This window comes from Sinohyriopsis cumingii, chromosome 5, assembly GCF_028554795.1.
Source record: "Sinohyriopsis cumingii isolate HCF-2022 chromosome 5, ASM2855479v2, whole genome shotgun sequence".
In the NCBI taxonomy this organism is placed as follows: domain Eukaryota; kingdom Metazoa; phylum Mollusca; class Bivalvia; order Unionida; family Unionidae; genus Sinohyriopsis; species Sinohyriopsis cumingii.
In genome coordinates this window covers 123276870-123297408 of record NC_142965.1, presented here as the reverse complement: position 1 = coordinate 123297408, position 20539 = coordinate 123276870, and the positions used below count along the sequence as shown (strand labels likewise).

The window sequence follows — 20539 nt, the reverse complement described above, 5'->3', positions numbered from 1 at the left end:
TCTGCTTTTAATAGTGACTTTCTGTGACTTGACAGGAACCTTTGGCAGAATTTACCGTGGCACATTGTTGAGTGAGGATTCAAGCCAATATGGAGAGAATGAATTTGGGGCAGACCAAGAAATAGTTGTCAAAACAGTCACAGGTAAGATAAATGCTACAGACATAATGTGCATTGAGAAAAACAATCACAGGTAATATAAATGCTACAGACATAATTTGCATTGACAAAAACAATCACAGTTAAGATAAATGCTACAGACATAATTTGCATTGACAAAAACAATCACAGGTAAGATACATGCTGCAGACATAATTTGCATTGACAAAAACAATCACAGTTAAGATAAATTCTACAGACATAATTTGCATTGACAAAAACAATCACAGGTAAGATAAATGCTACAGACATAATATGCATTGATTAAACTATCACAGGTAAGATAATGCTACAGACATAATTTGCATTGACAAAAACAATCATAGGTAAGAAATTCTACAGACATAATATGCATTGACAAAAACAATCACAGGTAAGATAATGCTACAGACATAATTTGCATTGACAAAAACAATCACAGGTAAGATAATGCTACAGACATAATGTGCATTGACAAAAACATTTTGGCTTTCAATGGATATCGTTTTCCTTTTCCTTAATAGTAATTTTTGAGTGTTCTATACATAGATACACATTGAGGATATTTTCTAAGACTTTTATGCTAAACAGTTCATCTGGATTGTCAGATTTCTGTTCCTGTGTATTGAAGCATTTCAACCTAGATTTTGGCAAGGCTGTGCAAATATTTTGAATTAGATCTAGCAAGTGGTATATGTGTGAAGAATGAGGTGGTATGACTTGAAAAATTTTCTGTTTGACTTTTTCATATGTAATATGTTAAACCTTCATTCTTTAACTCATTATCCCAGTGTGTCACATTTATGTGTCATGAGATAGTACTCTAGTTTCGAGCTCTGTTACATCAATGTCATCATGATACACCAAAGTGGGTGGTATTACAGAAAAGGAGAAAGATTTAGTTTTACAATGATACCAAATAACAAAAAACATTCAGTGGAAGAAAAAAAAGCAGACCAGTCTTGAACTGGACATGGACAGATGAGCCTTTATAATACAGCTGGCAAAATGAAAATCTGTCTGAAACATGCATTTTAATGCAATAAAAGTCACCAAAACTGGATTTTCCTACCCCCAATTCAGTCATAATTGAGAAGAATCTCCAGGTGAAAATGAGTTAGGTCAGTACGTATCAGTATCATAAAGAAAAGGATATGCATGATAGAATTATTTTTTGTATTTTGCTGCATTTTTAGATATCATGTGAGCCTTTACATTTTTCTTGCACAGATCAAGCAAGGATGGATCAAGTCCAACTTTTCTTGTTTGAGAGCTGTATGATGAAGGGGCTTGTCCACCAGAACATTTTTCCAATAATAGGGGCCACAGTGGATGGCCTTGGCCAACCCCTTACCATCTACCCCTACACCTCAGAAGGAAATCTTAAAAAATTTATACAGCAATGTCGCACATCAGAGTGTGGTTCACATTATGTAAGTTGACAATAAATATGCTGTAAGCATGTGTCAGAAGAACATAACCAAAATATTTTAAAAAATACTTATTATATTTTTCAGATATATTCAGATAGATCATGTCTGTGCTTCTCTTTTGTTCTTGTGGCCATGTGTTGGTCAGTTTCTTGTGGCCATGTGTTTGTCAGTTTCTTGTGGCCATGTGTTTGTCACTTTCTTGTGGCCATGTGTTTGTCAGTTTCTTGTGGCCATGTGTTTGTCAGTTTCTCTGATATCTCGATTTCCATCTGCAGCGATTGTGGGAGGGTGATCATGTTTAATCTGTTGTTTCATGAGGATGAATGTGACAAAAAAGTTTTGGATCTTGAATGGAGCCACACATTTTGTAACCAGAACTCCATCTGCATTGGATATATTCAGAAATCAAAATGTGTAGTTATTTGCAGTGGCTTTCATCTCTTGTTCATAGTTTCTTTTGGCATGGTTATGGATAAAGATTTATTAAACAAGGTGGTGTTTGCATTGAGCTGACCAGGAACACATTTTATATGGGTATTTGTTCAGGCATTTTGTTGACCTTCTTTTGGTCCAGTAACATCTCGATCTGACCAAAGTATTATTCTTCGATCTCACCAAAGTATTATTCTTCGATCTGACCAAAGTATTATTCAGGTTTATCTTGATTAATGTATATTTAGGTGTAGTTTACATACAGAAGCAAAATGGTGGACAGAAGGTTGCTATTTTTATTTCAAGTTAGATGCCTTGACATGCAAAGAAGGCCCATTCATTTGGAATAGTTTACTTAAAGATATCATATATAATCGCTTATAAGTTGAGTCCAACTGCAGTCTGCACTGACCCAGATCTGCTGTTGCATAATGTAATGTCAGATATGGGTCTTTGCGGTTTGTTTGGAGTAAGCAGTAGAACAAACAACATAGATGTTGAAATGCAGGCGCAGTTTGCTACAGCAGATGAGGATCTTTGTTGTTTGCAGTTTAACTCAACTTGTGAGTATATATGGTAAAAAAGAAGCACCCTCATCAGATGCTATTCAGGAACACGTATGAAAATGGTTGCATGATACATGTTAATTATATTCTTTCATTCCTCCACTATTTCTTACTTATTCTATTTTACTCACAGTATCTTACAGTTATCTTTCCTTTTTTCTGTCCTTCAGTTTCTCTTTCTTGTATAAAATTGTAAATGGCCACTATAATACATCAGTATACATTTGTTTCATAATATTTGTTTGTAATAGGGGCCCGTAGAGGAGATTGATTTTGTAAACTAATTGTGTTTCCCCATGAATATAAATACTTTATTATTGTTATTAATAGTAGTAGTAAAAAAATATATCATGCAATATACTTATACAGTAATGCCACAGTGGATGACCCATATGCTGGCTTATTGGTTAGCTTGTTCAAATCCTGTCCAGAAAAAGCTGAGTTGGCTGCTATTGTGTGTCTCATGGCAAGACAGATTTTCTCCTATTGCCTTTCAGGACACATGGTACTGATTATATGGAATAATGGGAACCAGTCTGGAAATGGGCAAAGATAATGGCTGGACAGGATTGGTTGATAATAAAAATTATATTTTAGGAAAAAGAATCTTTTGAGAGCGTATCCTAGTTATAACTGAATTTTTTTTAGAGACATTGGTTTTTTATGGAATTTCAGTCCTTTAACTGTCTTGAGTTTGGAACACTCATTACTGAAATTAGCATCTTACTCTTTGGTGCAGAATTGAAAGCACATGTTTCAAACACATGTAGGTCCAGATAATGCTGCGGCTCATATTCTTTTCTATACACAGAAGCTGTCATCCAGGATGTATCTGTACTGATAAATATATATATTTTTGATCATGAGCACTCAGAAATTGTAAGTTATTCAATTTTGAAAATCATGGTGCTTGCATAGGTTTACTACGGGGACTGAATTAGTACTGCGTCCTTGCATCTGTTAGTACATTGTTAAACACCAACCAATCAAACAACAGTAGACAAACTTGACCATCAAACCTCATTGGAAAATTTAAGAATTCACTAAAAATGCTGTATGTCAGAGTGTAGAGCATTGATTCCCAATCCCCTGGTTGTGAGAACATTTTGGAGGGTTGCCAGGATTTTTTTAAAAGGGTGACAAAATTTGGAAACAGGGTCATGCACTCAGAAAAACTTTTTTAGGGATGCAGCCAAACTCTTTTGGGAAACACTGCTATAGATCATATTATGTAAGCTAAAAGCAGTAACTTGATGGGGAAGCCATAGTAGCTCAGTTGGCAGAGTTTCAGACTAAGATTCCACGGATCATGGTTTCATTATCTGCCCAGGCCAGCCTGGGTTGGCTGCCTCATTGTGTTCTTGGGAGAGGCACTTGGCTCTCATTTCCTTGGCGTGATATGGCCAATGATGCGCTAAAGACAAAACAAAACCCCAGAATAACTCCATAGCAGAGCAAAATATCAAAGCAAAGCTGGATACATACATGTATATGATGGATTTACATAATAGTAGATTGTACTGACCCCTCTGATGCAGTTTTCTCATCATATTTCTTAACATGTTAGTGTTTTTATTTAGGCACTTTCTACACAGCAGCTGGTGTATATAGCCATACAGATTGTCAGAGGAATCCAGTTTCTTCACAGGAAAAAAATCATCCATAAAGATATCTCTACAAGAAATTGTGTGTAAGTAGCTGTAAATATTTGGATTTGTAACCAGACATTTCTATGCCCTTGGATCCACAGCAAACGGCATGGATCCAAACCTCCTTTCACATAATGTACCTGCAGTTTATTGGTAGTAAACAGTTGAACAAACAACAGAGACCCTGATCTGCTTGCACATTATGTGATAGCAGATCAGGGTTTATGTTGTTGGGAGAAAGACTCAAATTATAAGCAAGTATATATGGTAATATCAATAATGATATTGGTATTAGTCAAGTTGAACACAGATGGAGGTTGTCATATTATTAAACCTGTAAATTTGGCAAGATTTAGATCACAGTTATCAGACTTAAGTAGAGCTGAAAGGATGATCCGAAGATTGCATAATGTCAGATTTCATGATACATGGCATTACGGCTGTGTCAGGTCTTCTCTTACCAGACAGTGAGAAAATCAGCATAGCTTATAAACTAGATGCAACTTTTATAAAATTCTACAAACGTGTTTAGAAAATTTCTTTTCAGAATTTGGCAAAGTTTATTGAAATGTTAGAATATAGAGTACAGTCTCTGAAAATAGAAATGCATAGAATTTTTTTTGGTTCTAAATATATTTTTCTACTGGTACCATCATTTTAAATTGGGAGAACTTACAGGTGATCTGGGAGTTGCAGTAGCTCGGTGGTTAGGATGCTAGACTGCAAGGGATTGGGTTTTGAATCTTACCCTTCTGACCAGCCTGGGTCAGCTACCATTGTACATCTTTAGGCAAGGCACTTGACTCCAGTTGTCTTGGCACTAAATAACCTACTTGTGTTAATGTGCCACAGCGCACCAAACTAGACCAGATCACATGTAACCTTCATGAACTGCATAAATTAAAACAGCTTGCTAAATAAGGAGCATAAATTTAATTTACATTAAAATATTGATTATCTGGATACATGGCAGGGATAGAGTTTGTATGGATAATTGTTTGTCTGGATGACCAAATTTTCTTCAAAAAGCGGAACTGTGAATGGATGTGTCAGATCAAATGTGTCCATTGATTATATATTTGACTGTATATGAATCAGCATTAAAGATTTCAAAATTAGAAAAAGTCATCTGGGTACCTGTTGATCCTAATGATCAGTTACCCGATCAAAAGAAACTTATATTAAATATGAACCTGAACTGTTTTGGTGTAAGTTCATACATGTCACTCCCTCCCCAAAAGGTATAAGCATAATTATTACTATTACGAGTGGTCAGAAGCGAAATCTGAGCCTAGAAAGAATAATCTTTATATGACATGCCATAATTAGAGAAAGGCGTATGAAAAACACTTTTAATTTTGCTGCTTACCTTGATCTACATTTAGTTCAAATTCTTGTCGTAAGTTGGTTGTGAATTAGTACGAGAATACAGACACTAAGTCAAGTTCACAAATTCTGAGTGCTGTATTACATCACTGTAGAATTCCTCTTTTGAAATTTGTAATGCATTATTAATTTGTCCTTCTCCTGATGCAACATGTTCTTCAGTTTAATGAAATCCCTCTCCTCTTACATTTTTTAGTCGCATAACATCCACAAGTCTAATCAATAAAGCCCATGTCACTTACTATTTGGCACCATGTTTGTTTTCAATATAGACTGGTCTGCTACCAAAGTGTGTATCAAACAATAAGGAATCAATGAATCTTGGTTTCAAGTTCAAGAAACCCATTTGTTTTCTTGAAATTTGTCATGTAAAGTTACTATAAATAGAAAATAAGGAAACTGTTCAAAATAGATCAAAAATATAAGATCAGTAGACAGAGTTATATGATAGTCACTTGACCTGAGCCTTGAACTGTGCTTTTTATTCTGTATCTTGCTCGCTTCTGATGTTGCCAGATGTAATCTTTGATCTCAACATGGAAACTTTTTTTTTTTTTACATGAACTAAATGGGTATTCTATAGCTAATTTTATTACCCAGGTAATTACGAATGGGCAGACACCCATTGACACCTTTAATCAGTATTTAAGTATATATTAAAATCATGTTGACCTTTGACATATTTACGAGCAGAAAAAGTAGGAATGGTAAAAACGTTATGATACTTTAATTAAATCTTAAAATTAGTGACCAAAACATGCATGTAAAATTTAATAAGCTGATGAAGTCCATGAGCAAAGCGTTTCCTGTTTACACATAGTTTAAGTGTCAGAGGGCTTCGATCAATGTAGACTCAGCTGATATGGATTCCATTCATATCTGTGTCAGGAGGTGATAAACTCGTCTGTCAAGTCACCATTGATCACTGATCAACACTTAATTACATCAGCTTGAACTACAGATTGTCTTCAATCATGGTTGATTAGCTTGAAATTTGAGTATGACAAATTATATATTTTCATAGAAGCACTCACTTAGTGACAGTCTGGTCTAAAAATGAACCATCTCTCTTTATATCTCATTCCCTCCTTCCATAATACCACTTTAATTATAATGAGATTATATTTTGATTGTGTTTGTTTCAGAATTTTTATCTTTCTGTTGGTATCCTTGTCAGCAAATTAGTTTCCTTTATAGATATGTTTACCTTATAATAAGTACAAATTTTGGGGTCATGGTAGTAGTATGTATGAGCAAAAACACTCCAGATAGATGACATCTAGATGGTTTACTATGTGCGTCTCTGTCTGTCTGTCTGTCTATCTCTCTCTTTCTCTCTCTCTCTCTCTCTCTCTCTCTCTCTCTCTCTCTCTCTCTCTCTATATATATATATATATATATATATAAACTTATGCAGACTTTTATAAATTGACTGACATGACCAAACAGTCTTGTAAAGGGGCATTTACAGATCTTAATGTGTGGTTTATTTTCAAATTTTTATTTTATCTAAATGGTGTAGCACACATACACATCCCATTTGATAGATTTTGGTATCACATCACCTTCCTTTGTAGTAGAAGCATCCAAGAATCTGACACAAAGACTAAAGCAGGTTATTGGAAAATTACTTGAAATTTGTACACTGTGACTAGTGAGCTCAGTATACTATTATATTCTTTACTTAATATTTCAGCATTGACAGTGATTTATCAATAAGGATAACAGACAATGCTCTATCCCGAGATCTGTTCCCAGGGGATTATGACTGCCTAGGAGATAATGAGAATCGTCCAGTCAAGTGGCTTGCTGTTGAAGCTATTGTGGAGAGGCGATACTCAACAGCTAGTGATGTGGTGAGTTGCCTTATGGGGCACAAGTATCATAACTATACACAAGACTGTCTAGTCATGTAAACTGCACACAATTTTTTTTGTTCAGCTGTCCTTTCTCCATTCATCAGTAGCTTTCAATCATAATTCTTCAGTTAGGTTGAAATTCGCTTAGGCACCATTACATACATGTTGTAAGCAGTATAAAAGAGTTGTGATGTTAAAAATATTTTATGCCACATTGTTATAATGCATTGGAATATTGTCAGGCAACAATGCCGAGCGGTAGAAAGTCTTTTTTTTTTTAAAGGGCATAAAATATATGGACTAGGTCATGTGTATTGAAATGGTTTAATAATAAGTTGTACCTCTTGTTGCTGGCAGCTTACGGCACCTTGATTTATTGAAAGTATTTCATGCTACATGTGAGTGCTGGCAGCTTACGGCACCTTAATCTATTGAAAGTATTTCATGCTACATGTGAGTGCTGGCAGCTTATGTCACCTTGATCTATTGAAAGTATTTCATGCTACATGTGAGTGCTGGCAGCTTATGTCACCTTGATCTATTGAAAGTATTTCATGCTACATGTGAGTGCTGGCAGCTTATGTCACCTTGATCTGTTGAAAGTGTTTCATGCTACATGTGAGTGCTGGCAGCTTATGTCACCTTGATCTATTGAAAGTGTTTCATGCAACAGGTGAGTGCTGGCAGCTTATGTCACCTTGATCTATTGAAAGTGTTTCATACTACATGTGAGTGCTGGCAGCTTATGTCACCTTGATCTATTGAAAGTGTTTCATGCTACATGTGAGTGCTGGCAGCTTATGTCACCTTCATCTATTGAAAGTGTTTCATGTGAGATCCTACATATACATTTGTACTGAACCTCAAGATTAAACCTTGTCAGGTATGGTAGTTAAAAACTGAGAAAGACTAATTTTTATACAATTTTTTTTTCAGTGGGCATTTGGTGTAACCCTGTGGGAGCTGATGACAATGGGCCAGCAGCCCTATGGGGACATTGATCCTTTTGAGATGGCAGCCTACCTCCAGGAGGGCTACAGGATAGCCCAGCCAATGAACTGTCCTGATGAATTGTAAGATGATCGTACATATGACAGCTAAGTCAGATAGCTGGGAAAATATAAATACTCGCTTTAGGAAACATTGCTATTGCAAATGCTTTGATATTTCTTAAATCACTTGACAGATTCCCATCAAACTTGGCATGAATCATGACGAAGCCAAGAAAATTAATTGTGTGACATTTTCATTCGCTCCATTTATTTTGGGGTCTGCATGTTAATAGCAGTGCTCTTTTCCTGGACTCAACATTCAGGTCTTACCCTTGTTTTACTTAGATAAATTTATGTAAAACAATAAATTAATAATATTTTGAACATTTGTTTTTATTACAAATTCAGGTATGAAAGACAATTTGTAGATTTATTGATATTATGAAAATGAAGATTCAGTTCCATGATTATATTTTACACTTAACAAAGGTCAAAATTGGGGACAAAAATCTCAAATTCAGACTTCTCATCTGTACTTAACATTTCTTCCTTGAAATATTTTGGGGTCAGATAATGACACAGGCATTGCTTAATCTCTAGTAAAATCATATGTAGAATCTGCAGAACAGTCATTATATTCAGGTAGTCCTAGTAACCTTGTCACATGCTTACAAAACTGTTGGGGGCTCCGAGTGGTCTAAAGCACTTTACATCACGGATCACTGCCATCTCACCTCTGTCTGCGTAGGTTCGAGTCTCGGGCTCGGCCAATGTGGATATGTGAGAAAGCTTGCTGTTAGCTTCTCGTGGGTCGGTGGTTCTTTCCAGGGTTTTCCTGGGTTCTTCACCATTAATACTGGCTGCCATGTATAGCCTATCTTGTGCTGAAAAATGGCATTAAACCCTATAACAACAACAACAACAAAACTATTGTGATGTAGGTAATTCTAATAACCTTGTCAGATGCTTAAAAAACTGTTATGATATAGTAAGGTAATTCTAATATCCTGGTCACATGCTTACAAAACTGTTGGGGGACCCGAGTGGCCGAGTGGTCTAAAGCGCTTTCCGTCACGGATCACTGCCATCTCATCTCTGTCTGCATAGGTTTGAGTGTTGGGCTCGGCCAATGTGGATATGTGAGAAAGCTTGCTGGTAGCTTCTCGTGGGTCAGTGGTTCTTTCCAGGGTTTTCCTGGGTTCTTCCTCCACCATTAATACTGGCCGCCATGTATAGCCTATCTTGTGCTGAAAAATGGCGTTAAACCTTATAACAACAACGACAACAACAACAAAACTGTTGTGATGTAGGTAATTCTAATAACCTTGTCAGATGCTTACAAAACTGTTATGATAAAGTCAGGTAATACCAGTAACCTTGTCACATGCTTACAAAACTGTTATGATAAAGTCAGGTAATACTAGTGACCTTGTCACATGCTTACAAAACTGTCATGATATAGTCAGGTGATTCTAGTAACCTAATCGCATGATTACAAAACTGTCATGATATAATCTGGTAATGCTAGTCACCTTGTCACATGCTTACAAAACTGTCATGATATAGCCAGGTAATTCTAGTAACCTTGTCACATGCTTACAAAACTTCCATGATATAGACAGGTACTTCTAGTAACCTTGTTACATGATTATAGAACTGTCATGATATAGCCAAGTAATATTGGTAACTTTGTTACATGCTTACAAAACTGTCATGATATAGACTGGTAATTCTAGTAACCTTGTCACATGCTTACAAAACTGTTATGATATAGTCAGGTAATTCTGGTCACCTTGTCACATGCTTATAGAACTATTATGTTAGGTAATTCTAGTCACCTTGTCACATGCTTACAAAACTGTCATGATATGGTCAGATAATAATAATAACATTGTCACATGCTTACAAAACTGTATGATATGATCAGGTAATAATAGTAATGTTGTCACATGTTTACAAAACTGTCATGATATAGTCAGGTAATAATAGTAACCATGTCACATGTTTACAATGGCAACACATTGACAGAGACATTATATGCAAAGACAAACAGATAAAGCAAAGTCTATATCATGATCATGTGTCACATGATCACTACTATCTCCTATATAAATGTATTGCATCACATGCTCACCATATGATATTTACCCTGGTATGTATTCTATCACCACCCAGGTATCGTGATATGCATTGTATCATGACCAAGCATGCGATGCACAGCTCTGTTATATATGACATGTCATAGTGCTGTGGGTTGCTTAGTACTTAGCAGAAACCTTGATGTTTTCATCGTATTCAAGTAGGGGGACTGTGTGCATAATTCTACACCCCTCTAACATTGAGCAAGAGGACATGCTGGAAGAATGAATATTGACTTGAGTGCATATCCTCCCAGTGTCACTGACAGTAGTACATATTCTGTTCCAAAATTGTCAACCTACACCCACTAGTGGAAATGTAAGAAACTTCATGTTGATGTAACACTAACAAAAATAGCGGATTTCTTGAGGGAATGCAGGTTATAAAAAATGTTTATACTTTATTTTTTATCGATTTTATATTTTTTACTTTTATTCTTTTACAGGGTTAGATTAAGTTTTAGTTTTTTAAAACAAACCAAAAGAAAACAACATTTATTTCATTTTTACTGTTTAATATTTCAGGTTTGCTGTGATGGCCTGTTGTTGGGCAATGAACCCAGATGAGAGACCCAAGTTCTCCCAGTTACTTGCCTGTTTGCATGACTTTTACACAGCTCTTGGAAGATATATCTGAGGCATTGAGAGTTTGCAATCAAAGTGAGTCAGAAGATAGTATTGGGATTGTTGAATGGGTATTCAGATCTCTGCAGGAATTTTATTCACATTTATGTGATGAAGATGATGATGACAATGATGATGATAGTCTTACTGGAATGTCAAGAGATTAATTTCTAAAAGAGACCAAAGTACATTTAGAGTGAAAATCCAATGTTTTTCTAAACATGGCATTATTGTGAATGCTAGACTATTCACTTTAAGGTACATATCTGTGTAATGTACTTTTGTTACATTTCACCTCAAGGTACCCATGTGTATTATACCTGTGTTACATTTGTGTTATATTGTTATGGGGTTTAACGCCATTTTTCAGCACACGATAGGCTTTTCATGGCGGCCAGTATTAATGGTGGAAGAAGAACCCAGGAAGAACCACCAGCCCACAAGAAGCTACTGGCAAGCTTTCTCACATACCCACATTGGCCGCATCCTAGACTTGAACCCACGCAGACAGAGGTGAGATGGCAGTGATCCATAACGGAGAGCGTTTTAGACCACTCGGCCACTCATGGCCTCTGTTACATTTGTGTAATTGGTATATATAGTATTCGTGTTGTAAAGCAACCAATGATTATTTATGATTCCCTTTTGAAAGTAATTTGAAATTCTGAGAAATCTTAGAATACAGTTTATATTTTATAATGATAATACCAACAGCCTTGATGTATGTACAGGCAAGTGTGCTTTTCATGTTTTCATGGAGACAAGTTGGTTGACAATCCACTCTTTCAGGTCTTAGATACTGAGATAAAATGGAACAGTTATACCTCAACTTTAGTAGCTTTAATGATGCATATACTCTCATATAAGTCAAATCTAACTGCATACAACATAGACTGTAATCTGCTGTCATATAAGTCAAATCCAACTGCATACAACATAGACTGTAATTTGCTGTCATACAAGTCAAATCTAACTGCATACAATATAGACTGTACTTTGCTGTCATACAAGTCAAATCTAACTGCATACAACATAGACTGTAATTTGCTGTCATACAAGTCAAATCTAACTGCATACAACATAGACTGTAATCTGCTGTCACATAATGCACTGGCAGATCAGGGTCTTTGTTGTTTGCTCTACTGATTGCACTTACAAACTGCATAGAAGCCATAAATTCAGTTGGGCTGCACTTATAATTGAGTATAGACAGCAATGAAAGGTTAAACTTTGTCAGGTTGTCACACACATGCACGCGCACACACACACACACACACAGATATATATCACTTGATTTTGCCAAGTCAGCAAATATCATTTATTAGTGTTTGATTTAAGTGTATTTTGCATCTGCAGGATGGTTATTGTAACGCATTACATATACCCCTGTGTCAGTGCACAGTGTGAAGAAGTTATCATAATTGTATGGATTTGTATGCAAAAAGAATGGATTTGCCTTTTTAAGAATTTGTATGTGAACAAAATATATACAGAATTTTCATTTTATGAACAATGGAGACTATTAAATCATTATAATTGTGCCATTTTGGGGACAAATCAACAATAAAAAAAAAATTCATTCAAAATAAGCTCATGAAATTAGGCAGGTGCTATGTACTTTGCATTTTCCTAATTTTCACAGAGAACTGCTGTAGCTTATTTTGTAAAATGTTGGACTCCTAATCCAAGGGTTACATGTTTGATACCTGCCCAGACCAGCTGCCTCATTTTTTATTTTTTTGGAACGGAACTTAGCTCCTGTTTCCTTGATATGATAGTTAGTATTGTTAGAAATGTTGTTAAAATCCCACCAGACAACCTTATTTTCGCAATAAACCCATATCAATCTTTTTTTTTACATGTTTAACCCAATGTTTTGTCAATTCAAACTGATGAAAAAGCCAAAATAAGTGCCCTGAAGCTACTTTTTAGAATGTTTACTATCATAATATGAACTATATTGTACCAAAATCAGAATAGTCTTTCAGATTGGCATTTATTGTAAATTTAGCAGAGAAAACTACAGTTCTCTTTCTCATTTACGTTTGTGTCATTGAGTGATACCAGTGTGACAGTAGTTTTGTCCCTTGCCTAGTTTGACTTGTCTTATCATTTATAGTATTCCTATATGCGTTATATTAACGTACCAATAAATATGCCAGAATAAAGTTATCTTGTATGCTATACTGATTCATCCACAGCATTATTCAAGATCTGAACTTGATATCATATTACATTGAACATATATATATATTGATAGCAGATATGTGTAATATCTTCTCATAACTTCACATATTGTACTGATATATTGTTTGAATTGTTAAAAATCATACATGCTGTGTTAAAAAGTCATTACATATGTGTTTGAATATATTGAATGTGTTCATTTATGTTAAAAAGAATATTACCAGTGTACCATGCCAAATTATTTTAAGAAGTACATGTATTTACAGATGAATTTGTCCAGCATATCAGTGTACATTTCAGACTCTTGCCAATATATCTCACATCACTTGAGATATTGGTGAGAGTCCTTTCAGTGATATCTGTGGAATATTTCTGGATCAGATTCTAAGTTTTGGTACCAAGACTTGTAAATTTACATGGAATAACACAACCCTATGTCCTGTGGCCATTTTGAATTTCATGCTAGATATGGCTGCTATCAAATACTTTTAAGTGTGAGTGTTCTGCAAAAATTTGCCTGCAGCAAAATTGCACATTTTTATGAACAGGTGAGACCAAACCAACAAATCATACATCAATATCAACACAGATTTGGGAGTCATTTTTATTGGTCTACATTACTTGAAATGTTAACTCCAATTTTGACTGTATGGTAAGCATTGTTGAATAAGAAAACGTAAACTGTTGATAAGCTCACCTCTTTTAAACTATTATTGTAGTCCCTAACTATCAAGCCCCAGTTATATACCACTACCCTTATTATGATTCTGTATGGTCATGAATTCATTCAATCTGTAAAAAATTTCTTCATTGCTACTTTTTTTGTTTCAATTTATTTTAGATTGTGTCTATCGAGAAACATGTATAATGTGATTTCCCATCCTCAAAAAGCCCTTTTTGTGTCTTTATTCTTATTGGAATTGCCTTGTTGGAACATCCTTTATTATAAGGTTCCCTTATTTTTACACCAGTTTCATAAATCCCATCAACGGAATTATAAAGAGGAGAGCAGGTCCTCAGGCCTGTCATAGGAAAACTACAGTATATAATTGTTCAGTTTATGTTTTCACAGCATAATGTCTATGTATTTGAATGTCTTAGTGAATCCTATTTATTAAATGCCAAAGAGATTTATGTTATTATTTTCATTTATCTGTTGATGATCTTTCAAAAACCTTGCCACAGCATAAACTCTTAATTTCCATCAGTGTTTAAAAATACCCAGCAAATCTTAAAATCCATATTTTGATTATTTTCACCAAACACAGAGAAATTCCTAAAATTAAGACTTGCGAATCTGCTTCTTAGTAACAAAATTGGAACACAATTGAGGAGTGTCATAATTGTATAATTACTAAAAAAATGATTTGTTTAAAAAACTGTTACAGGCAGATAGGAGGTGTACTTTCTTCCCAAAAGTAGCTAAAGTTGTCATGGATTATTCATTGGGCCAGTTTGTATTACTGGTTAGGGTACACAGCACTTGAAATATTTATGTTCTTGTTGGCAATCATTATGACAAGTTAATCAACAGGTAAGAATGGAGTACAGATGTGTACATACAATCCTTATTTTCTATATCCTCATCATCATCACCCAAGTCATCAGATTCTTTAGCATCGTACTTCTGGTAAGTGACCACAACACCACTCATTAGTTCTGTGATTTGTAGAATTCTGTTTGCTTTTCAGAGGAGCCTGTTTGCTTCTTGAGGAACTAATATATTTGCATGTAATCGATAACTTTGCTGTGTGTTTGGTACGCAAAGTAAAATTATTTTATGATGTTTATCGATATTGATAATTAAATATCAGTTATTTTGTGATGTTTATAGTATCTAACCCCCAATATTCAAATCTTGTTGAACTCAAGAGCATATGTCCCAGATTCAGATGTAATATTTATATAATTCTGATATGTAGCACGAGAAATTTAAAAACAAATAGCTTAATGATTCTGTCTTTGTTATAGATTTCAGATTGTAAAAGTGTATAGACCAACAAGACAAGGGCAGCCTGCATACACTTAGCCATACTGCCAGATCTAAAAGTTTTGTTTTTCTGTATCAAGATAGGAAATTATCCATATTTATGGTTACTTTGTCTCCTGTCTGACTCTGTTGACATCAAGTGTTTTCTTTTGTCCTGATAACCTGTTTCATTTGATTCTTACCAGTATATGTTTGTATAAGGTGCCAAATACATAAGTACTTGTAAATAAAGATGTCCCTGTTTTCCAAAAATTGCCATATTAATTCAGCAGTATGTTTTGCATATGCCAGAGATATCATTTTTTATAAAAATTGTTGCATGTATTCAGCTATTCAGATAGAACCATTTTGTGTGTGTTGTGCTACCTGTAAATTACTGTATATACTCACTAATAAGTCAAGTCCAACTGCAAACTGCACAGGCTTAGATCTAGGTCTATGCAGTTTGTTAGGAGTAATTAATGTAATAAACATAGACCTTTATCTGCATTCACATAATGCACCAGCAGACCAGGGCCTATGCTGTTTGCAATTGGACTCTGTAAGCAAGTATATATGGTAATATATTTATACAAATTCTGCTTTTTTTTTTATTAGTGGAAGTATGGTGGTCAGTATGACTGGCAAAGGGAATACAGGAGGAAAATGGAATAATATCTTCATCCTGTAAATCTCTTTTTAATTTTAATTTTTTAATTCTGAATTTTGAAATCTAGGCTTATCTTATATGTACGAGGGATCTTGATAATCGTGTTTATAAATCATTTGATTGATGACTGTGCTTGTATTTGATGTTAATGTTCATTTCTTCAACAGTGTTTTTGAGGAACTACACTACATACAGTACATATTGATTGTTTTGCGCACGTTTTTGTATCATTTAGTCCATTTTATTGTCAAATTTTTTACTTTCATTTTGAGAAAGATTTTATGCTGAAATTTATTTTGCTTTCGAAAGAAGTGTTTCCATACATTATTTAATCATTTTCATTTTATATTTTTTCATTTGAAAGGCTCTTTTGAGTGTATTGTGAACTCATTTTGTCTCTGTTTTCACATCTAGTGGATATGATTAGTGGATACAATTTAGAAATTTGTTTCAGTGGATGTGTTGATATGTCAAATTTTTGTAAACATAATTTTTCAACCAACAGAATATTGCATGGAGGTAAGGAGAATGCTGAATGTACTTACTTATAAGTCGAGTCCAGCTGCAAACTGCAGACCCAAATCTGCCATCACATAACGTACAAGAAGATCTGGGTCTGTGCTATTTGTTAGGAGTAATCATTAGAACAAACAATATAGATCATGATCTCCCAGTGCATTATGCAACAGTACATCAGGGTCTGTGTTGTTTGTAGTTATATTCTACATATGTGCAAGTATGTACTTGTACTTTTAAACTTCTTTAATCCAAGAGTTGTTTGTGAGTTCATTTGTACAACTGCTGGGGAAATGTACATTTTAATGAATGTTCTCAGTTGATCATGAAAGCAATTTACTATATAACTTGCTTATAAGTTGAGTCAGACTGCAAAGAACAGAGATCCTGATCTGCTGTAGCATAATAAACCTGCAGATCAGGCAGGGTCTACATTATTTGTTCTACTGATTATGCATAACAAACTGCACACCCAGATCTGCCAGTGCATTATACAATGGCAGATCTGGGTCTGTGCAGTTTTCAGTTTTACTTGCCTTAAAGGAGACTAGAAATCAAAATTTTCCTTTTACGTATGTAATTCTCTACAGATTTTAATTCGACTGCAATGTTTATAAATTAAATATCGTAAGCGGGTAGTGATTATATTGCGTGGAAGATACCACGATTCCGTAAATTGCAGAGTTTTTCCGAGTTTTGATGAGACGACAGATCACGTGGTACCGTGACGCTATACTAGCCAGTCCTCGAATACAAACATAAACATTGGCGAGCGAGGCAGACAGGAGACCACATTTGGGTTGCACATTCAAAAGTTGAATCTGCAATCTGATATAATAGTTTATGTACTGTACTGGTAAGTGCTAAAAGAAATTTGTTAGGCACAGGCCCCGGGCTGGTGACTTAAATAAACTAAAGTCCTGAATGAAATTCCACAAGCCCGGACAGTTCATACCTGTCAACTCTCAAGCCGAGAGAAAAACCTTCCGATTTTGGGGGTATTTCCTCTTCTACCTCCCGATCTCGTAATATCTCTCAATTTTGCGCAGCGAAGTCCTGATTATTACATTATGTCTGTCAATTTTCATTTGTCAGAAGAAAAAAACCCAACCCCAAACCATTTTTAAATATAACGTATGCAATCCACAGTCTAAACTGCCACACTGCAGACATCGTAGCAATATGACTGAAAAATTGTTAAAGCTACGTTAAAAATTCAAATCACATGCACACACGTCTAAACCGACACTGGACGAAATAATTAATATCATACAACAGTTTTTTTTTCTTTCTTTTTTTCTTCTTCAGTAGATAGAACGTGAAGATTAAACATTATTCAAGTAAATTTCAGATTTTTTAAACAACTACAACAGTACTATAGTATTAAAAAAATTAAAAGAATAAAATTGTCACCAATTAGCTTAAATGAATGATCACTTTGAAATTTTCTCTGCAAACAAAATCGCATCTCCATTTCCGCCAAAGAATCTCGGCCAGTTAACACCTGACATTGCTCTACCGTATATGAAAAGTTTAATTATCATGATTAAATTACAAGGAATAAAACAAAATATACCATGCATTATATGTGGCCCGAAAGAACTAATTCTGAATAAATATTTTATTCAGCAAACAGTGTTACATGCATTAAGACTTAAACCTAAGGAAATAAGGTGGGGCATAAAACGTGAGAAAAACAGTTGCCACGAGTACGGTAACTTGTGACTGCAGATTTGAACTGTTAAAATTAAGTCAATGGCATCGTAAGTAACAACAAAATAGGCATCGTTTATTTGGTAATCAATTGCTGGTGCTTACGCATACACACACTGTCGAACATGGTTTCTTTGAAGTATGTCCGAAGGGCAGTCTTTTTCACAAGATCAATGCAAGGATAAGGATTATGTTCATTAGTCACACTGGCTTTATTGTTTGCGTACTTAAGTCAAAACTTTAGCTATTTTGCAATTTAGCCAGAACTGACCAGAATATGCAAAAGGAGCTTGTCATGGGGGAATAATAGGGCGTATCGCAGGGAGAAAAGGCACGTCAAATGGGCGGTCGCACATTGGGGCAAGGGGGGTGGGTCAATAGTCCCCCCCCCCACATTCTATTGTCAGACAGTTAATGTGAAACTTTGACCTCTTTTTTTTTAATCGCTGCTTTTTAAACTGCCCGAGGAATAGTTTTATATCAGTTCCAATTATTACAGATTACCGTTTATGCATGCTACATGTATACAATGCATTTTTTTAAAAATTTTTAAATTTTATAAGATTACTGAAAATTGTGTTTTCTCGAAACACGACAGGTTTAGAATCTTATTTTTAGAAAAGTTTCCATTTGATTAAAATCAAATCTAAATTTCACCTAGGACAGTGGTGATTTGATTTAGATTGTGCCGTGTTAAGGCATGTATGTCAACATCTTGAAAATACATTTACTCATTTCACCAACGCAATCAAAGTTTCCTCAGGCAAACAATTTTTGTTTCGACAAGCCTGACGGGCACCTCACTTTGAATACAGGATGGGCCGGAACTTAAACCAGAAGGGGCCCAGGGTGTCGGGCTATCAGATTTGTTTTTAGCACTGCTGTTTTTAGATAAAAGATGTGTGCATTGATTGTTGCATTTTGTGGTCACTTACTCGTCCTTCTGCCTGTTTTCGTAACTCACACATTTAACACTTTTCCCAGGACTTAAAATGTCCAAAGGTATGTCTGGAACAGCGCCAACTTTTAGTCTAGGCCTAGCATTTGCGTATCTTTGAGCTGCTATTTTTTCATGATCCCTCCCGTAACATTCCTTTGAGAAATGTAACGAGCACATAGTGCTGTATGGTGTTGCTTTGAAATCGACTCGTTTGTAATAATGTACCCATTCTTTCATTATTCCTTTTTCTTTCGGAAAAGAATTTTTTTATTTTTTTATGTCAACAGGCTTTTCTTAATGTTCTATTACACCCGTAAGCAACGCAAAACGGTATTGTCTTTTACTCTGGCAACTCCCACTTGGGCTGCTGAGTCGCTACTATGACGTCACATCCCGAAAGTAACCGAATAGGCGCGGAAATTTTGTATATGAGGTCACGGAAATTCAGCTCCTAGAAGATAGGCCAATATTTAAATATTGGCATTACGGTCGCAGATGATACTTCAGAATAAGGTTTTCTGCTATAGTACTTTTATTATTATTCTATATTTCCATTGGTTTCTGGTCTCCTTTAAGAGTGAGTGTATTTGGTAGTAATAATAGTGCTACTGTATGTATTGTCTAATTATTTGTCATATGTATAGGCTTAGATAACATGAAGTCTTCAAGAATACCTAAGATTGTTTAAAAAATTGAAATTCTCTAAAATCGAATGTTTTTGGATCTTTTTTCAATATTCAGCTCATATTTTAGTTAGTTTAAGGAAAAACTATCCTGATGAGTTTAAAAAATTTACACAAAAGTTTCTTTTACTTTTTTTTTGTTGGTGAAAGTTTATTATCATATCCAAAGTTTTTTATGTTAGTTTTTTGTCATGTGTTTTACAGCCATATAGTACATGAGTGGCCTAAAATAAATTTATAGTATATCATTAATAACTTTTTTCCAAAGTTAAAGTTTGTCAAGCACAAGTCAAGTATATATTTCAGAATTAAAAGTAAGTTCATAATTTTTATTCATATGTTGAATTCACCTTGATTGATTGTTATCTTGAAGGGAAGTGAAAGTTTGAGTTGAAAAGCACTCAAATAACTGCCCTGTAGGACAAGAGTGGACACATTCGTGTGTGTGTGTGTGTGTGGGTGTGTATTCATTATTGGAAAATATCCTCAGAATAATGATCTGTGCTGTTAATGTCCTGGTCAGCTGATTTATACCCTTTATTCAGCTATTTCACACATATGTATGTATCCATATTAGCATGTTCCCTTAAGTTTGGATTTCAGTTATTTAAATATTCCTGAAGAAATAAAAAAGACAAATTAAAA

The 20539-nt window shown here is 34.9% G+C and overlaps 1 protein-coding gene across 2 annotated transcripts in view; it reads left to right on the top strand.

Annotated features, from left to right (window-relative positions):
• The window catches only part of LOC149800114 (inactive tyrosine-protein kinase RYK-like), a 221241-nt gene extending 200702 nt beyond the window's left edge, over positions 1–20539 (top strand). For both annotated transcript variants that reach the window (XM_089959709.1, XM_089959708.1), the window contains 6 exons: positions 36–143; positions 1368–1570; positions 4149–4258; positions 7300–7459; positions 8399–8535; positions 11118–20539. In XM_089959709.1, coding sequence (XP_089815835.1) covers positions 36–143; positions 1368–1570; positions 4149–4258; positions 7300–7459; positions 8399–8535; positions 11118–11229 — 830 coding nt within the window. In that variant the 3' untranslated portion in view covers positions 11230–20539. The remainder of the gene's footprint in view (positions 1–35; positions 144–1367; positions 1571–4148; positions 4259–7299; positions 7460–8398; positions 8536–11117) is intronic.